This window comes from Bombyx mori, chromosome 1 (assembly GCF_030269925.1).
Source record: "Bombyx mori chromosome 1, ASM3026992v2".
In the NCBI taxonomy this organism is placed as follows: Eukaryota; Metazoa; Arthropoda; class Insecta; order Lepidoptera; family Bombycidae; genus Bombyx; species Bombyx mori.
The window spans coordinates 13937887-13959329 of NC_085107.1; the positions used below are offsets into that span (position 1 = coordinate 13937887).

Sequence of the window (21443 nt, forward strand, 5' to 3'; positions counted from 1 at the left end):
TTCATATTTTTTCAAAGTAAGCACCGAGAAAAATAAAGTTACCTACATCAACATCAAACACAATTTAAGGAGTAATCTTGGAAGCACATAAAATAATTAAAACTTTTACATTACGAGATCTCATTACTTTTTTCAAATATATATTAAACCGTAGTTAACAACGCACTAACTACTTTAGTTTCGATATCAGTTATTGGGACGTCAAATTAGAAAAACAAAAAGAATTTTTCAGTATCACATTATATATTTGACACGATAATAACTCAGAAACATATATAAACGTTCAATTTTACAGACAATATTTTTTAGAGGAAACATTACATAATAACGACAAACATAAAATAAACATATTACAACTTATTTAGTAATTTTAATCACACATTAATAAAATAACCATATATTTCAAAAACGTCATCAATGAGTTATTAAAAAAAACGTCAAACTCATATCGTCGCAACATAAGACATAACACATACAACTTTACGTAATAGTATGGTCATTTAGGGTAGCAAAACGCATCGGTGAAAATCTGTGGTATTTAGGTCACTGATGGCAGCGACACAACCCTGTTCTTAGATATTTACCATAATCGTTGTTTTCTATGTAGATGTTTACCGCATTCACCAATCACGAGCAGTAAGTTAATTGCAACACTCTCGCTTTTACGTCACATACTTATCGCTTGATATTCATTATATGGATGGATGAAAGGCTAAGTACCTACTTGGTTTAAGCGGCATTTCGCTTAATACGCGGCATTTATCTTTGTAATTAAACATGGTTTTATTCAGTACTAGCTGACCGGGCAGACTTCGTAGTGCCTCAATCGATATATAAAAGACCTAAACTTTTGTATAAAATAAACTTAAAACAAACAAAAGGAATCAGTCCGACGGGGGACACATCTAAGGCAAAACAAAATTGTTTGTTTTTATATAATTCCGAGCATTTTCATATTTATTTACCTTTCAAACCTTCTCTGGACTTCCACGAATAATTCAAGACCAAAATTAGCCAAATAGGTCCAGGCGTTCTCGAGTTTTGGTGAGACTAACGAACAGCAATTCATTTTTATATAATATATAGATTAGCGTCAACATTTCCATGTTTTTAATTGAACTTCAATTTAGTTTACTTCAATTAAATAAATGAAGAGGTTTTTTTGTTATATATTTTTTTCAAATTTTGAACTTTAAATAGCCTCTGTAAGGTTTCAAAAATGTCGCTTGAACCACATAGTCTTTCACCTCTCGATATGATCTCGGTAGGTTTGTTCGAAGCTTCCAAAAGTAATCAATACAGAAAAGAGTAATTCTCAGCGAAATTCAATAAAAGAAAATCCATATAGAACTGTTTCCTATTAAGCGAATACAAATAAATATACAACAATAAAAATGATAGAAAAAAGTCTGCTGCTAGTATCAATGAAGGTGTCATATGTGAAGAAATCCCTTAGAATGCGGAGGATATTTTTTAAATTCTAATCAGCCTACGGCGATTGGAATGCGAATTTGAAGCAGTAAAAAGGAAGCCGATTCAGCCGCTTCACGACTGTCCCAGACTGACTGGAGACTGTAATTATATGAGGTTTGTCGAAATTTATGTGGTCATATTCTGTAAGATCCACTAATAGCTCCAGATTAATGTTATCAGATTATCGAAGGCAACGAACAAAACTGCATATCGACGCTGGAATGACAAACGTGACTAAGCTACAATAACTGCTTTGTACGTAAATGATACGCAATAACCATATTCAATGCGCAAAAAATATATATTTCTAGGTCTATTAAAATCATTTCAATCCTACAGTTAGATTCGTTAAAATAGAATTTTTTTCAGGTATTTCAGCTTTAAATCATTATTAGTCTACTGTAAAGTTCACGCATTGACGCTTAGTCACGTTTGCCTTTCAAGCATCGACATGTTTATGACCCCGAGTAACTCTAAAAATTTAAATCCAAACGAAAAATAGTTTCAATAGTATTTTTTCTTGTAATTTACTTCAAAAATTTCAAACAAAAAAAGACCAACGTAATACTGCCAATAAATTAAAAATTCACATTTATTTCAAATCAAAATATATTATAGTACAGAACGAGTTACAGTTGAGGATCTCCGACGTTTAATTTGAATGTTGAGTGCCTGTACCCGTCTTCTGTAGTGGACGCGGACGCCCGGAGCGGCTGCTCAGAGTCCCCGGACGCTTTGAACTCCTTGACGACCTAAAGTCGACGTCAAATGTTTTGATTGTGACATAATATGAATGAAATGCTTAACCGATCGTCATGAAATTTTGCCTACACTTCATCAGGAACACAGAGAATGACATCTAAGCAAAAAGTTATACTCCCGCCGGAAATGTTTGTTCACGTGAGTGAAGTCGGAGGGAACCCGCCTATAACACAGCCTCTTATAACACGATTCCACTCTCACACGAATAGAAAAATCTCTAAATCCTCTTATAACACGGTACATACTCCTACAACACGATAATGAGATTTTTGTTTAAAATTATTCAGATTTAGATTCGAAATTATTTACATACGCAAATGAACACACAATATATGGGACTAACCGAAATTTACTGATTTGTTTTGTATAATAGGTAAAAAATATATACAGGTATAGTTGAGATGGTTCATTCAGAAAAACTACTCTCCTTTTTGTACCGACTTCTAGTCTCATATAACAATGGTTTTTTTTTTATTGCGCTTGTAGGAAGACGAGCATACGGCCCACCTGATGGTGAGTGGTTACCGTCGCCCATGGACTTCAGCAATGTCAGGGGCAGAGCCAAGCCGCTGCCTACGACACGGGTGTTTGTAGGAACGTATGTACTGTGTTATAGAAGAAGGGCTATCAGTACTACAAAAATTTAAAAATAAAACAGATCTACAAATACAAAGAACCTCTGTATATTTGTAGATCTGTAAACACTACACGTTGAAATGACCCACCCATTATATGCGAATTTTTTCTATCATGCTTACCGGGTAAACGTGAATATGAGACCGAGGACGTCAAATCCCGGATTGGCAAACACCTTTAACATTGCAATGTTCCGATTTTTTTCCCCTACCTATGCTGATAGCCTTGAGAGGCTATTTCAGCTTCGCCCTAACGTGTGTAGGTGAGCTCACGGGGCTCAAACCGGAGTGTTGCTAACACTGACCCTAGCAAGAGGAGTGCTTCACAGAATCTATCACCGAATCGGAAACGCGACCCACTAAGAAGATCCGGCGAGAAACTCAGTGGGCTGGCAATGTTCCGACTGTGATCGCCAATGTACTGAGACTTATTACATTTTCGCTATAGACACAATTAATGTCTGTAAAAACATTCGTCACTTGCCTTTCGAATGTGTTCTTCTCTAGAAGCCAGCTCTTTAGATAGTTCCTCCTTCCGTTGCTCAAGGTGCGGCTGGTACGGACCTTCTTTGATGCATTTCTCGATATGCTCATACTCTCGATATAAGCTAGCATATTCGGCTAGACTCTGTTTTGCTTCCTGACTTCCTCCACGCCCCTTAGATGTGGCGCCATCAAAATCATCCCGATCGGCGGTCAGGCTGCTTAACAATGTTAATTCGAGACATTGAAATATCCAAAAATGTACACATGTCTTACCGACATGTGTACATTTTATAGAATTCATTTCAAGAATATTTACTCACAATAAATATTCTTGGTATTCGTAAAGTTAAGAGTAGGAAGAAATCGTTAATTTCATTCATGAGACATTTTCCACGCTCTAGTACCTAAAAATGTTTAAAAAAACAATAATATAGCGGACAGCATTTGTCTGGTGGATTTAGCTGAAGCTTTGAACTAGTGACTTTCTTTTTCGTTAGAGGAAGAGGGCTCCACAGCTGATACTACCAAGCAACTACCGCACGCCGAAAACACCAAACAGTAAATGCCGCCGCCTCGTTGCGACATGAGTTCTAAGTCACACTTAAATTTATAAAAGGACAACATGAAACCTACGGATGGTACCTGTATTATACATATACATATCTATATTACAATCTATAATAAAACGATATCGATAATAAAATTTAAACTCACTTGTACATCGAAGTGTAGAAGTAATGCGGTCGGTTGATCGCTTTCAAGAACCTCGGAACGATACCGTCTCCCTCGCGATATAAATTCAAGAGTCTATTGTATGACATGTATTTGTAAGAGGGTAGACGCAACATACGATGTCCCAGTTTGATCACGTTTATTTCACGATTGTCCAGAGACGGTTGCTGAAAAATAAAAATTCGAATTTCAATTATCCGTTCCTACCGTTGTAATGTTATAGCACGCTATAATAAGCTTATATATAGTCGTATCTAATGTCAAAGGACTAAAGGATCCTTGGTGAGATCTAAACACCTCATTACGGATCCTCCCGCTCCATTAACAGTGCTTTTAGGTAACATAAGCACCGGTCACAGTCCTCGCCGAACCCGTCGCTTGCCACGAAGCGCTCGATGAGTAAATTAACCCATAGATACAGCCCACTGAGTTTCTCACCGGATCTTCTCAGTGGGCCGCGTTTCCGATCCGGTGGTAGATTTTGCGAAGCACTGCTCTTGCTAGGGCCAGTGTTAGCAACAGTCCGGTTTGGGCCCCGTGAGCTCACCTACACGTCAAGGAGAAGCTGAAATAGCCTCTTAAGGCTATCGGCAAAGGCAGGAAAAAAAATCCTTGATGAAGAAACAAACCAAACAATTTAAACATAGGCAATGAGTGTGATATTTCAATTAAAAAAATAAATGCGTTTCTTATTCATTAAAAGTCCCCTAGTTTTGGTAAATTAATCTATAAATGTTTGTCCTCTACGAGTATACCATTCAACCGATTGTGTAGAAACTAGCTAAAGATGTGTAACTTTGTGTAATTTTAAAGTGAACTATGTAATAATTATAGCCGTTATTGCTACTCCAAGAGTGATGTTATTATAGTACAAGTAGCTTCAATAAATCGATTTTATTTCTTAATACTATCGATACTCACAGCGAATCGTAATCGGGTATCACTAGTGAACCACAAATATGTTAAAATTAAAACTGAGCAATAAAGTACATAACGTACCGCAGTTGCACTTCTTGTACCGTAAGTGGAAACGTGACCCAACCCTGGAACAGAGAAAATCGTTTTAGATCTTCAGTTAAATCAATTTAATATCAGTAAAAATTCAATTACAATAATTACTTTCTTTACTATATTTTTTAATTTTTTTTATTGCTTATGTTGATGGACGAGCTCATGGCCCACCTGATGTTAGATAGTTAACGGAGCCTATAGACATGTACAAAGTAAAGACATCTACAAAATAAACCTACCTTGAGACATGTGTTCTAAGGTCTCAGTTTTAGGTTCTCAAATCAATCTTCATCTTCATTCTTTTTTGTTTGTTTTGATTTTCTCTGTGCTACTTTTACGCTATTATGTTAGACTAGTAAAAATAATAGTGGAATTTATGAGATTTAAAAAAAAAACAGTTTTGTGTCAGACAAAATCCAAGACTGGCAATTGAAACTTACCCATGTGATGAGCGATTGTCGATGGTATGCCGGAGAGGGGTTGCTGCACTTTCAGACCATTCAAAACCTGAGTCACGACATCACAAAACTTGTAACTTAAATGAGTATTCCTAAATCACGCGTAGAATATTGTAGATCATAGTCAGCCTATTGCATGCAAAAAATAGGCTAATCATAAGCAATAGGACACCAATATAATCTAATCAAAACAATAAAAAAAAAATGTTATAAAAGACTTTAATTCAATAAAAACGGTCTATCATAATTTTAATTCACATTTTAAATCTCTAAACAAAATCGAATAACCCTAATATTTTTTCACATTAAGCTAAACACCAATCATAGCAAACGATGTCACATGTGGCTAGTCTATGTGTATAGGTGACGTCACGCATTTTTAATAAATTTAGATTACTTGTTGCAATCTTGCTCTAGGTATGTAGTACCTATAATGATTTATATCAACATGATCAACATTTTAGACACATATAAACCTGTTAAAAATACGGAGAAATTATATATAAGTATAACAATTATACAGCTATTAATCTAATCTGACGAAGCATGTTGCGGATAATAACATGTACTTTTAGGTTAGGAATATTGTGTTCTTTTTTTTAATAATTAATCTGTTACTCTGACTGTTATTTTTGTATAGCATACCTTTATACCATTACATAAAGTTACATACGAAATCAAAACATCGAGATGAAATTCCCCGACGTTCTGAATGTGTTATTACTTGGGTATTGGAAAGAGCATTTTCCCGGAGGCCAAAGCAATTTAAGCCTTTTTAATAAACAAATGAACAAACAATGCGCCTCATACTATATCCTTATGTTCAATCTATACTAATATATAAATCTACAGTGGTTTTTACGGATGTTCCTTATAACTACTGAACCACGCATCCGATTGACTTGAAACTTGATATGCATGTGGAAATTACATGTGCTCCATGGATAGGCTAATATTTCTAATATGAGTGTTGGACTCCCTACACCAGTTGCGGGGGCGTTAATGATGAGAATCTTTGTGGGGGTGAGAAATAATAATGTGAATTTTAAATGCCCAGCGAAGCAAACGGGTACAGCTAGCGTAGTTATTATATTTTTTTCACGAAATCAGTCTATACCTGCTGTATGTTTACGCCGATGTTATGCGAAGGCGCGGTGCTCTTGCTCACAATGAACGGTATATTAGGGCGTTTCGTGTTTTCACAGTAATATCGCACGCCGGCTTGCTTCATCTGTGACGCGACCGTGGGCAACTCGTAGCGATGGCTTCGGTACTTCTCGCGGCGCGGGTAACGGTTATCCTCCTAGTAACGATGGTAAAAAATTACTAGTGGCTAGGAGAAAAGTGTCAGTGAGAGATCATAGCAAGTCGAAGCCACGTTCCCCTTTCGTGTGGGAAGAGATTGAGGAGAAGAATGAGAATTGAGCCGCGAGTTTTTTTTTTTTATAGCTTAGATGGGTGGACGAGCTCACAGCCCACCTGGTATTAATACCACGTCTACAACGTAAACGCGCCACCCACCTTGAGATATAAATTCTAAGGTCTCAGTATAATTACAACGGCTGCCCCACCCTTCAAACCGAAACGCATTACTGCTTCACGGCAGAAACAGGCAGGGTGGTGGTACCTACCCGCGCGGACTCACAAGAGGTCCTACCACCAGTAAGACCACTCATCTGTAATTTCGGCTTTCATAACCCTTTAGCTATAACACAAGTTTTGGTTGAATACAACTGATTGTGAGGACAAAGAGTTGACATCTATGAACAGCGGTTTGGTTGGTGGCATACCGCTTTCCAACCCGGCTGGTTCTGATCTGATTCGGGCTTACGGGCCGCAACCGAGATGGCTGTTGTAGGTTAAGAACGCCATCGGCCTGGCGTTCTTAATGTTGACCGGTGAAATTCTTTCTACACCTCCCGAGGACCTCACATTCAGGCGAGAGTGTAGGAGACCAGTTGGTTGGATGCTTCGACAATCCTAAAATAACACGGGTGCCCGGCGCGCAGATCTCGTGCAGAGATTCGGCCTCGGCCCAAAAAAAAGATGTGCGGTGTCGTGGGACACCGGATAGGAACGAAGTTCTTTATTATAAAAATATTAATTTTAAGTTCTATTTGAGGTCTAAAGAAAATAAAACTGGAGGTTTCGCAACAACCCACGGTCATTCGATAACGTGCGAACTTATTGTGGTACACTTCCTTCACGGTTGTTTGCATAAGATTTAGTCTATTGCGCAAACGAACGCTCTGAGATCGTGGTCAATGAATGATAAAAAAATATGTTATTTTTTATACGTTATTACAAAGTTAAGTCGTACACTGTGTGCATTACTAATAAAAATCTTACGTTACGGACGTTTTTTCCTGGTTAGGGTACCCCTACGCATCGTCCCATAAGGAACTTTTTTTTTGCTCCGTGCATCCGTGCAGTACAGACGTGTTAGCGATCTTTCCAAAAACATTCATTTCACTGACAAACCATTTTAAACTCAAGCAACATATGCTGTTGATTACAATTTACCGTGAAGTGCAGTGCGAGAAAAATAAAATTTATTTAACTTATTTTAAAACCACTACTATTACAATTTCGACCATAACAGTTTAAGCAGTGACTACAAATTCGCCTGACCTCTTCGTGCACCTTACAACAAAGTCACTAATTGAGCCACGGATCTACAATGAGCGTACTACGCTCACCGAATGGAGGCGGCGTGTCTCAAACGTATGGAGAATCTCAACCAAACCCATCGGTAACTCCCGATTTTGATACTCCAAAAATTACATTTAGAAACAAACGAAGGTCATCTAATAGCAACGATTGTGTCATGAAAGAAATCTTAGATGTGAAGAAACAGATGGCAGAAATGATGTCTTTTACGGCGTCAAGTAGTGTTGCCCAAACTGAGAATATAAACAAGTTGTACCAAGATGTCAGTGCTATGAAAGGGCAAGTTGATAAAATATGTAACAATATTGAATCCATCATCATCGAACAGGAAAAATTGAAGGTGGATGTGTCAAACGTGATGACGTCTACCAGTATATTGGGAAATAAAATTGAACTTCTTGAAAAAGAAGTGGAAGGACTTAAGTTTAAATCGTTGCATACACAAGAATCTGCGTCCATGAATCGCGTGAACTATAACAAGATGATTGCCGAATGTCAAGAACGTAGTCAGCGAGCAAAAAATATAATCGTATGCGGTATCATAGAAGCCACCTCTGAAAATGCTATGGAAAGATTGGAATATGACAGAAAAGAAATAATAAAACTTATTAAAATGGCCTCAAGTAAGTGTCCTGAACCTGAAAACATACACCGTCTAGGAAAATATCAACATGACAAAATCCGCCCCATTAAAGCTATTTTTAAATCAGAGGACACTGTTAAAGTTATACTTAGAAACCGAAATAACATGGCAGCTGCTAACGTCAAGATATACAGTGATCAAACTCCATATCAGAGAGAAACCTTACAAATCCTGAAACAAGAACTTGAAAATCGAATTTCGAATGGCGAAACTAATATTTCTATTAAATATGTAAAAGGAGAACCAGCAATAGTAGAATCCTTACCAAAAAACTCTGCGCCGGCAACAAACAATCTAGCACCAGAATAGGAATCTTACAAATTGAGAACATATCATACCAGATTACAAACGACTACTCACAAATTGAAACGTTCTACCCATCTCTCAACTTTCTCTACGCCAATGTACGCAGCATTGTTAAGCCGGGAAAGTTTGATGAGCTCAAGTGCGTCCTGAAGTCTATCGATAAGGGTGTACACATTGTTCTCACAAGTTAAAAAATACCTTACAATAAACCTAAGAAAACTATTGTAAACATACTACATAATATTATTTGTTAATCTTAATTCTACATACTTACACAAAACTCAATCATGCAATACACATAAAATCATACAATGTATCAAAACAAATAATAAACAAATAATAATTAAACCATGAAATGAAAAAACAACGAAACTAACAACCTGCAAATATTTTACCAATGCCACATCCATGCGAACTAGCTCCTTGTGGCGTCAATATCTACCCGCCACCGAGCGGCCGGCGGCTGGTCGAGGCGATCGTTGTACTTACCTTGCTTCTGTGGTAATCTACCCTCTTTATACATTTGAAGAAAATAATAATCTTTATAGTTTTTGTTAAATATATTGTCATAGCACCGCATGTTGTTACCATAAATTATTGTCATGTACTGCACGATCTAAATTAATTATAACTATTTTATTGTTCTCATTTAAGTGAATTTATGTAATTCTTTTGAGAATAAAAAATATCTTTAACCCGAACTTCGTTCCAAAAACGTATTCTAAACTTTATGGTGAAAATAATATTCTTTAAAAATAAGATTAAACGAAAACTGCCAACCTTCTTAGATTCGACGTGGGACTTTTTAGATTCAACGGGACCGGTCTCGTTAAGTGGACGCCGCACGGGAGCATCAACCCTTTTCTTGTCACAACCTACAACAATAAACTTACCTATTATAAATTATTCCGACATTATCCTTTTTCTTTGCTTAGTCTAGTAACTTTGCGTTAATATATCTCCTTCTTTCTTTCCTATTACCCTACAGTCAAAGAAACATGTAAGAGTTTTATAAAATATATAAAGATAATAATTTTATAATGGTGTAACAGTGTTCAAACTATCTCCAATATAATTATAATGAAGCAGTGTGTTTTTAAATAGCCCCTCATCAACCTACAGAACCCAATCCCCTCAAATTTTAACCGTCCAACACTGCTATGGTATAGGGCTCGAATTAAATTCTTCCATTTGCATCGGTCTTGGGCAGTCTCGTCCCACGTAATTCCCAAAATGCTATGCGCTAATATATGGTATTTTTTAATTTATTTTGTAGGTAAACCTTTGAATTAATTTCGGGTTTCGACAAAAATGAACGTTAAAACGGAAATGTGCTTTGTCGATACTATTTATTCTGATAGCACATAATAGAGGTGTCTGGTACCGAAGGTTTTCTTCTTGTTCCATCTGTCTTGATTATAATATGATGACGTCTGCGCTTGTCGCTGGGCGTCGAGCGGGGGACTAGACCGTTCTTTGTTAAATAGTTCCAACACCGGCCTTTCCTCGTGATAGCTTTGACCTGCATTCATTAAAAAAAAACACTTTTTTTTTTAATAATCACGCCACGTTAACTGATTCCGTGATAAGTTCGTAAATGAGTCGTCTATTATCAAAGGCGGCAATCTGTACATTTGGACAAAAATTTTTTATTGATATGTCAATACAGATTTATTTGAATATAATCGTCTACTTCAAAGAATACGGTTCAAAACCTGCATTAAATAAAGGTTAATAGTTAACCTGTTATTTATCTAAGATGTCGTTCCGAAGAGTTTTGTGACTGCCAATGGAATACAAAGTCAATAATTCGTTTTTCTGATTTACCAATCATTGTCCAAAAGTCAGATTGCCGGCTTTGATAATAGTCGACTCAAATAACTTGTGTTACAGGTACCAGATAACGGAAATAAGTGTAAGATTTTTATTATACTCATACATATATTTAATATACATCCATAACCCTGGAAAAGACATTTATATTTATCATACAAATATCTTCCCTTGGCGGGATTCGAACCCCCGACCCCCTTGTATAGTGACCATGTCACTTACCACTACACCAGACGGCCGTCTAAATCACCCTTCAAGCTCAATCTTCTAACGAGGTTCGGATATATAAACCTTATGACTGTTATGGCGTTTTTTTATATCGCATGTACCTAGTCAGGTCATAAGTATTGTCACACAGTAAAAACTTTTCTTTTAGAATGCTGGCCACAAAAAAGTTTATTGAATTCGAATTTCGAATTGTTCATGAAAATAAAAATGTATACTTTTAGAATTTTACTCATTTTTAAATATGGAGTGGACGCTTAAAGAAGACCGTGTTGCAGTTATTGCGTTGCATCGTTGCGGTTACGCGCCAATTCAAATTTTTAACATACTGAAAATTTTGAATATAACCAAAAGATTCGTTTATCGTACCATCAAACGATACAATGAAGACTCTAGTGTAGATGACAGGTCAAGAAGTGGTCGCCCTCGGTCTGTTAGGACTCCAGCAGTGATAAAAGCTGTGAAGGCGCGAATTCAAAGAAATCCCAAACGTAAGCAGAAACTGTTGGCCCTTCAGATGGGGTTAAGCAGAACCACGGTGACAAGGGTGTTAAATGAAGACTTAGGGCTTCGGGCATATCGAAGAAAAACAGGACATCGTTTGAATGCTCGTCTAATGGACCTGAGACTGAAGAGATGCCGCGCTTTGTTGAAGCGGTACGCGGGAAAAAAATATCGGGAAATTCTTTTTTCGGATGAAAAATTTTTTACCGTAGAAGAGAGCTACAACAAACAAAATGATAAGGTGTACGCACACAGTAGTGAAGAAGCGAGCAACCGTATTCCGCGTGTCCAATGAGGTCATTTTCCATCCTCGCTCATGGTATGGTTGGGAGTTTCTTATTGGGGCTTAACAGAGGTACATTTTTGTGAGAAAGGTGTAAAAACGAATGCAGTTGTGTATCAAAATACAGTCCTGACGAACCTTGTGGAACCTGTTTCTCATACCATGTTCAATAACAGGCACTGGGTATTCCAACAAGATTCGGCGCCAGCTCATAGAGCGAAGAGTACACAAGACTGGCTGGCGGCGCGTGAAATCGACTTCATCCGGCACGAAGACTGGCCTTCCTCCAGTCCAGATTTGAATCCGTTAGATTACAAGATATGGCAACACTTGGAGGAGAAGGCGTGCTCAAAGCCTTATCCCAATTTGGAGTCACTCAAGACATCCTTGATGCCGATATTGACATGGACCTCGTTCGTGCTGCGATAGACGACTGGCCGCGCAGATTGAAGGCCTGTATTCAAAATCACGGAGGTCATTTTGAATAAACTTTAGTGTCATAAGAATCTATGTTTTGTTAAGTTCATTTTGGTATATGAATGGTTACATAATGAATAAACTTGTTTCAATTATTTTACATTAAACATGTGACAGAATTTATGACCTGACTAGGTATAGGCTGCACTTTCTATGCCTGTCAGGAAGTTTTCAAGGGTTCTAGTTTGAAGAGTGGGCACAGCAGTTATACAATATAATTGAGACTTCGACTTCATGTTTCTAGTTCAGTAATGGCATTTACTTCGTCCTTTTTACCGACTCATCGATTGATTTTCGTAAAAATCAATGATAAGATACCTCGAATCAAGGAGAAGGTATTTTTGTAAAATGACTTGCAGATTTTTCAGCCACGATGCATTCCTTCACCTAACATCTCTTTACACTTGCAACTCGTGATAAATAGTTGCGGGAAAGATTCCGACATAGTCACGTGATGTGGTTGCCAATGTGGTTATCAGCACGCAGACAGCCTTTTATTTTTTTTGGCCATCTTCTGCTCCTTGTAACCTCGTTGGGTACACTAGCTTCACTGAATGTGTAGGACAGCTTACGGGGCTCAGTCTGAGAGTGCTTGAGCAAGCCCGTATATATTACACATTAATCTTGCCACCCACCTTTATTCCCGGGGCCTAAGTCACAATTTTGTATACATGTCATTGCCTACTTATTAGCAGCCAGCGCGCGGTTACCTGTGTTGGTGTGGCGTTGGTTGGCTGAAGGCGAACCGCGGTATTGTTTTAGTGTGTCGCCACCACTCTCGTGACGTTTTGTTTCTGTAATAATTATGCTATCAGTTCAAAAGCTGTCACGATTTCAACCAGCAGTGAAATGAAGAGCATGCTTTAGGCCCTGTGGCCTTATGGTTAAGAATCAGTGTCAAGCTGTCTAGGTAAGAGCTTGAATTCCGCAAGTAGGCATTCACGAGTTAATATGCACCTACTGAAGACGTGCTCACGAATAACTTCCTCTATTATAGAGGAACAACATCGTTGCCTACTGGTCGTAAGGCGAACTGTAAGTTAGCACGATTGAATATCGCAATATCTATTTCTGAAAACAATTGACAATTTGATCTCATGTCTCAAGGTCGATGACGGTATTCGGACAGCCAACAGACGGATGTCAGACAGCCCGTTTAAAGCAATAAATGATACAAATTTTCTATTTCACGATGAAGGTTTAGCCTTGGTTGTAGTAGTGATGTGTACATGATGTGACAGGCGCGTTTGTCTGTGTAAACTGAAAGAGCGTTAGCAAAGAAATTGAAAACAAATTTAAAAAACCGTTGAAATAATTTTTAATGGTATTTAATTTAGGCATAAATCAGTTATTGACACGGACAGCGTTGTGATAGTGACGAAGATCTAACTTTCATCGTGAAATAGAATATCAATGCCACGATTTGTAGTGTACACACCTTAATTTTAGATACTTAACTTTCCCGGTAATTTTTATCGTAAGCACTGTCAAAATACATGCTCGGCAGTTTACCCTACACTATATGCGGGGTATATGTATTTATTATCGCCGCTTTAAGCAGACTAGTAAATGGTGTACTTCATTATGACTAATCACTGACGCTCATGAACATCAGTGATCTTAGGATCTCGGCTAAGCCGCTGCCTACAACTGAGGATTCTACTCAAGCCTCAATAGAAGTAGATCGACGAAATATCGAAGCGTTTGGGAGACATCGTAGCATAGCGTGATCGGGATCCGAATGGTACGTGAGATAAAAGTATCTACGGCAACTCATTGTGGATGAACGGAGAAGAACGTATTCTTTTGCTACTGTTCGTTTGATGTTGGTTCATCGAAGCCATCGTAATTGCTGTAGGTAAATTATCAAACATCTGACGGCAAAATAGGTTGAAAAAATTTAATTGTTAGGTATTCGTTAATTGTTATTTCTGTGCTTACCATCTTTAATAGGATTATCTTTAGGTACGTGTCTTCGCCGATTGAGCACTGGAACTTGACGCACTTCTTTGGGGTTCTTGACTTTTAAAGAACTATAGAAAGCACGTGGAAGCGTTTAGATATATTTTTGACATTTAACTGAAAAACTATAACATGTTTTATCGGGGTCTTCGTTGTGGTTATATGTTTTGTGGATAATAGAAAAAGGACAACGCGCTCAATTGAATACGCCGAAAGAATGAATCAATAAAATTCGGGATATCTTTTTCCCATGCGGGATTCTTCTAAATTGCAAATGTAGGTATCTAGTTTTAAGCATTGCTTGAAAAAACACGAAATGGTGGTTTCAGAACTTTCGAGAGAAAAAAATTAAATTCAAATCTACAAATTAATACTAGAGGTGCTTTATGCTGCATGTTACTAATCATCTCACTCAAACTTAACTTCATTGGAAAATAATAAAATTTTACGAGAGCCGATTTATGTTTATTTTTTGCATGTCTTCGGTACACCGAGGTACGCAACAATGATGAGCATGAAATATTTCCGCTTGTGAAATAATTTCTATCGTTAAAAATGACAATAATAGTCATTGATAGGGTTTTTTTAAGCCTACCTATGCTGATAGCCTTGAGAGGCTATATCAGCTTCACCCTAATGTGTAGGTGAGCTCACGGGGCTCAAACCAGAGTGGTCCTAGCAGTGCTTGGCAGAATCTACAACCGGATCGGAAACGCGACCCACTGAGAAGATCCGGCGAAAAACTCAGTGGACTGTGTCTGTGGGAGATAGGGTTCGGATTTGAAACTGGCAGCGCCATCGTGTACGTTCCAGAGGAGGCGCTATCAAGAATATTATTATTACACTGCCATCTATCGAGCTACGATCAAAGCAGAGTGCATTCATCAAACTACAATAAACTAATTTCTGTTGTACTTACTCCTAGAAAGAGATAATTCGGAATACTTAGATTCGAATAGATATTATCTTTTATAATATTATTTTCATACGAGAAACGCTTTCACATAATTTAAGGAATATATTTAAATATATATTATATAAAAGTTGTTAAATTTTAAGTTTTTCGACCAGTTTTCTTTCGTCTACGTTAGTGCGTGTGTTTGTAAGTATTATTCCGCTAGGGGCGCTGTTCCAACTCCATACTGAGCTACGCGTTCGATAAGTTAAACAACTCGCACTAAGCACACTGGTGTAGTTAAAAAAGGGACGTTTATTAGTTGAAATGCATACTAATGTTGTGGCCGCTGATCAAAGAGGTCGACGTCAGAGTAACGAGGTACAGTATCGTCATCACCACAAGCCACCTCCATGGGACCCTCGCTACTGAACTGCGTACCAGCTCCATACATACCTGTCGAATTGAGAAGAATCAACTAATTTCTTACATTTGTGCTAGTTTCAATAAAAACTTGACTTAGAGCGAAGGATTTTTATTTCTCTTTATGTACAATACGTGCACACGTACGACTAGATTTCTTTTGTGTAACTACAATGGTGTTGCCATACTTACTAGTGTGCTCCCACTGTAAAAAATAATTATATAAATTGTCATGTTTATGATTGCCTTAAACAGTCTCTGTTTCACTCTATTTATTACCGCATCGGGCAAATATTCATATGATGAACAATTTTGTTTACTCTTTGCCCGAGTGTTTAATATCATTGTACGTGTTTTGAATTTAGATATGTTTGGGACTGGGAAAAGGATAAGCTTTAGGACTCACTCTGTAGCTCGTTGATGCACTATTCTATTTTCTCACTGGCGAGAGTTATATGTGCTGATTGATCAACAAATCACAATTTTATTGTTTTTGCACCGGCACCATGTTTAGTTTTTTTTACACACTTCGCGCCATTTTCATACACGCGTAGTTTTTCTTGTAGTGTCAACAGATGGCGTGGATAGGGGATTAAGGAAGGAATAAGGAAAAGGAAGTCCCAACAGTACGTATATATTTAAACGTACACAAGTATGTATATCTGTTTCTGGTTTCTATTTATAGTGCCTACAGGGAATCCTAGTTTGAGGCCACATGACTATGTGAATTGTGCCCAATTGTTATTATTGTTATTACTATCTGAGCAATACATCTAAAGCGAAGTGGTATCACACGCGCGATTTGACTTTTTGCATTTAATTACCATATTACAGGCTCAACACTCAACACCTTATTCACACTATAAAACTAAAAAAAGCACTTTGTACTACTAACTGTCCCCGTCTGGATAATTTTTTCTAGGTTGATTTTTGCCATAATTATTGTAGCCCGCCGAGCCTGGTTTCTCCTAAAACAGAACAATCAACTAAGTCTAATTGTCTCGAGAATAACGTGTCCAACACAGATTAAATCGTTAAGAATAATACTCCACATCGTCCAACAATATTAATAATATTCAAACGTCCACGTATCCGTGACCAAAGAAAACTGTAAAGCATTGGAAACGATAAGACGAAAACAATTTAATGACAACAAAAATACGAGTTAAACGGTAAAAGTGTTTTTAATTATATCATCCAACTTTTTTACTTTTTTTAAGTTTCGAAAAATTTAAATTAATGTCAACTACAAAATTAAGTTTCTAACGTTACATACGTGACATATTATATTAATTATCTATATTGTGCTACCTTCAAACGCTGTGCTTCCGGTGGCTTATAGTTCTTAGTACCGCGCATCTCTCCAAGCATCATATGCTGTTCAACGGAAGCAGGATCAACATATCCTCTTGTCGGATTATGTGGCATCTCTATTTTACGCAGACGTGCCGCATGCTGAGACACTTCTGTAATCAGCAAAACTGTTAGCAAGGCAAAATTTTTATACGGAAGATTTTGGGCTGCTCGTTATTATATTCTACTATGATATCTAACTATTAAACGTCATCTAACTATTATTAAATAATACATAAAGATGAGATTTCTCCGATAGGCAGATAAACTATCAGGCATTGCCGGGTTATATCGTGAGATTTAGGAAATATTGTAATAGGAAGTTCAGTTCCGAGCGTCAGAGAAAGTAGAAGAGTTCTGGGTAGAAATGAGTGTTAGTGATAAGTTAGTCATGATTATGATGATAACTAGTCATGAGTGGTATCCGCGATAGTAAACGGTAGATTTGGCGTTCATTGTGTCGTGTCACAATAGCAAGCTTGCTGTTCTTAAATTACTTGTCTAAAAATCTAAATAATAAAACACACAGTAAATTTATGTAGAAGAAGAAAATTTATAGAAAACTAACTTTTTTTCGGCTGCGTTCTTACTGTGATAACTGGTATGTTATCTAGAGCTAGTTGCGGTTCGCCAACCTTGGTCATACTAGAACGGAAATACAATTCATCTCAAAAACTATTTTATTATACTACCGAGAGCAGACAGCTAGCTATAAACTCAACCTGCCACACCTCGTTAATAGACAAAGATAATAGCATTTCGAAATTCATTTCACAAGCATTTTTTTCCGTACCTATTCAATGGTAACCTAACAGGCTATTCCAGCTACGGTCAGACGGGTAGGTGAGCTCACCCGCATAGCCTGAGAGAATTTGCTAACACTAGCCCTAGCAAGAGCAGCGCCTCGCAGAATCAACCACCGGATCGGAATCGCGACCCACTGAGAAGATCCGGCGAGAAACTCAGTGGGCTGTGTCTATGGGTATACCATCACTTGAAATAAAAATTCAATATCACAAAACCAATTAACCTTCTTTTTTTTAATTTCTTTTTCTTCCTTAACACTCTTACTAAATCGATTTTGTCCTGCAAATCATCACAACGTGCTTCCGCCAGCGCAAATTGATCATCTACTTCCGGTATCGAAGCTGTAATGGTAATATCAGTAAATTTATTATTTCTAAATTAAAGAAATCGATATGCTATATATACTTAAATTAAGTTCCAAATAAATATTATATCTAATTTTCGAATCTCGGCTTCTTCAGCTAGCCATAGATACTGTTGTTAAAAAATAATTATGGAAAGGGCTGTGGAAGCATTATTATTAAAAAGGCACCTCTTATGTCCAACTTCTTTTCTGAACGAGTACAATCTAAAGCTCCAGCAAGACTACTAGAACTTCTGTGTCGCTTATCTGCAAATGCAATTTAATTTTTATATTATAACATATTTTTCATACAAACTGAGGAAAATATGAAACAAGAATTACGATCACAGGGAAAAAATGATTTCCGCACCTATAAATAGTCGTACATTTATTAGAAATCTGACTTCAAACGAGTGCCTCAAGTTGGAGTAACTATTTTAAAGCTATAACGATTATGAATTTTGGTAAACGATTAACATTAGTAGCGTCATGAAATTATCGGTTATCTACGGCGATAAATATAAACCGGTAAATATAAACGCTATTTCGTTCATTTAGTACGTTTTAAGGAATATTCAATTTTAAAATTTGAACTGGAGCTCGGAGTATATGAATTAATTAGAATGAACGCAACAATAAATTAGTTACGTGATAAATTGAAAATAAGTTATCGTCTCGTTAAAGACTTGATTTTATGACGCGAAAATTCATGAAGATTGTTCCACTGGCTAGACTAAAACTCCTTATAGAGACCATATAGCTATTTAGATGCCCTTCGAGTCATTAGAAACATAGTCTTATAAATAAATTTGCTGTTATTTGGAACTGCATCACTAATTAAACTAAATGAGTAATGCGAGATATGTATTATTATTAAAAGCCGCCATTTTGCCACATTGAACATTTTATTTATTGAGGCGTTACTCCTTTAAAATGCAGGACAGTAATGGAAACGATATTTTGACAACGATACGAATGTTTCTAGATAGTCTGCATTTTATTTGAGAATATTTAAACTTCTCTCACAAACCTTTCACTAACTTTAAGCAGTCGCCCATTATAACTTGAAATTTACATAGCACACACAACTCAACGGCGAGGTGCTAATGTTTGAATAAACAAAACTTTTAATTATTAAATATAAAAATGGTGGTACACTAATAAAATCACTAAAAAATCATTGCGTCAAAGTTGTCAAAATAATACCAATCATTTGAACAAAAAACCATCAAGCAATACTTAAATCATACAGGTTATTTACGTACTGGCCAAATGACCAAAAAGAATTAATTTTAAAAACCATTTTACAATTTCTAAAATTAACGTAAATCGTAGGTACTGGCGTTTTGTTTTGGTCTCCCCAAAATTATAACAAATACATTGTACAAAAAACCGTTAAATGTTTTATTCTACTCCTATGTTATAATAGCTGCCGGAAAAATATACAAGACAAACTTACCCAAGCCTCGATAGTCAAGCATTTTTCATAAAGGCTAACCCTCGTAGGGTTGTAGTCAAAGTACTTATCCAACGAGGCGGTAAAATATCAGTTTTTTGTTTATTTCTAGATGGGTGGACGAGCTCACAGCCCACCTGGTGTAACTGGTGTAAGTGGTTACCGGAGCCCATAAATATCTATAACGTAAATGCCGCCACCCACCTTGGGATGTGAGTTCTAAGATCTTAGTATACCTATAATTACAAAGGCTGCTCCACCCTTCAAACCGAAACGCATTACTGCTTCACGGCTGAAAAAGGCTGGGTGCTATCTACATGTGCGGACTCACAAGAGGTCCTACCACTAATATTTTTGTTATATTATAGTAGTTATTGTACCTAATAGCCTAAGAGCCCGTGAACCCCAGACCTTCGTTATTTTATAAAAGCTGAAAGTTTGTCAGCGCATGCTCCCAACACAGGTAAGAACGATGGACTATTATGAAGTTTGGGTTACCGTGGCTTTGGCAGGTAAACGGTACTAAAGGTGCGTAAAATACCGATCTAAATTCATCAAATAATAAAGTGTGATTTTTTGGTATTATCTTCAGATAATTATTAAAAATCACGTTATTGATTGCCAGACACTTAACATCGTGGCAACCCCTTGCCAGACACCCCTAATGTTATAAATGACAAAATGTGTGATTGAGCCCAGTCAAACTAAGCTAAAACTGAAAAAAATACCAAAGAGATCATAATATTTACCTTAGTTTATGTAGCTTACGCATTCTTAATCGACGGGCTTACTAGATAAAATATTTCAAAATTTATTTTACCTTAATTTTTATTTATGGTATAAGTATAAACCTTCGTGTAGGGCAACAATAGCTCAATTTGGCTAACACAGTCAGGTAACATGCAACCAAAGAGTACGAAATTATCGAAATGGATATTGTAGGAAACGTCTTTAGAAAATATAGCTCATTAATAACGGCTTTAGCATTTACATATGTACACCTCTTTTACATACCTACTTAGTCTTGTATGTTTTTAATATCACCTATGAAATAACTAAAATGGTTTAGAGAAAGTGCAAGACAGACCATTTTCTTAAATAAAAAAATTACGTCGGACACTGCACAGAGTTGAAACTCTCATACAAAGCCGAAATTTGTTTTTTCAAGCGCTGCCTTGTAAACAGGGGGAATAAATTTCAAAACGTTTTGGCACTAATGTTCTAGTAAGCTCACTAAACGGGAAGAATATATTGTGAAGTCGAAGTGAACATCTTTCGCTTCACTCCAGCTGAACTCCAGTTTCAAGCTGGAGCATAAAAATACGAGAATTGCGCATCAATCTCATTATCTTAAGTGTCATTAATTTTTTCACCAGTGGGTAGAAAATCTCACGATTCACCCGGTGCTAAGTAGATATAAGAACGGTAGGGAGCGGCTTGGCTCTGCTCCTGGCATTTATGAAGTCCATGGGCGTCGGTAACCACTTACCATCAGGTGAGTCGTATGCAGGTGGATCGTCTACCTACAGGCAATAAAAAAAGGCATCGATAGACATGAAAACGTGAATGCGAAGAATTAGTCTTTATTTCGCAATGAACGCGAGGTAGCTACTAGCTCTGTCGTTTTGAGTAGATCTTACAAGAGTTAGCAGGGCCGGATTTGGACTTAATGCCGCTCCTGGGCACCGGAAAAAAATCTTTCCCAA

General features: G+C 37.1%; 1 protein-coding gene across 6 annotated transcripts; it reads right to left on the reverse strand.

The window, feature by feature from the left end:
• Positions 1–2064: 2064 nt before the first annotated feature.
• LOC101742470 (uncharacterized) lies at positions 2065–19505 on the reverse strand. Of its 6 annotated transcripts, none has more exons than XM_062669853.1 (17): positions 19323–19505; positions 18471–18548; positions 18162–18279; positions 17700–17776; positions 17090–17244; positions 16674–16746; positions 15691–15811; positions 14440–14531; positions 13209–13292; positions 10561–10698; positions 9957–10051; positions 6675–6860; positions 5540–5606; positions 5010–5131; positions 4071–4255; positions 3355–3574; positions 2065–2225 (listed from the first exon to the last, which is right to left on the reverse strand). In XM_062669853.1, the coding sequence occupies exons 4-17, from the start codon at positions 17773–17775 to the stop codon at positions 2103–2105; spliced, it is 1737 nt and encodes a 578-aa protein (XP_062525837.1). In that variant the 5' UTR covers position 17776; positions 18162–18279; positions 18471–18548; positions 19323–19505; the 3' UTR covers positions 2065–2102. The 6 variants fall into 6 exon arrangements, 5 of the variants coding, with proteins under 5 accessions (XP_062525837.1, XP_037867694.1, XP_021208200.2 ...); XM_038011766.2 differs by having other exon boundaries at positions 19312–19504; XM_021352525.3 differs by having other exon boundaries at positions 5088–5131; positions 19312–19503.
• Between the last annotated feature and the right edge of the window lie 1938 nt (positions 19506–21443).

What these genes read in the sequence shown, in the direction of transcription:
- LOC101742470 (XM_038011766.2), bottom strand. Translation starts at nt 19,339, where the DNA reads ATGGGCGACTGCTTAAAGTTAGTGAAAG. An exon ending in CCAACGCCACACCAACACAG is followed by an intron (nt 10,699 to 13,208) that starts GTAACCGCGCGC and finishes TAATGAATGCAG; the next exon opens with GTCAAAGCTATCACGAGGAA. An exon ending in ATACCCGATTACGATTCGCT is followed by an intron (nt 4,256 to 5,009) that starts GTGAGTATCGAT and finishes TTTATTTTTCAG; the next exon opens with CAACCGTCTCTGGACAATCG.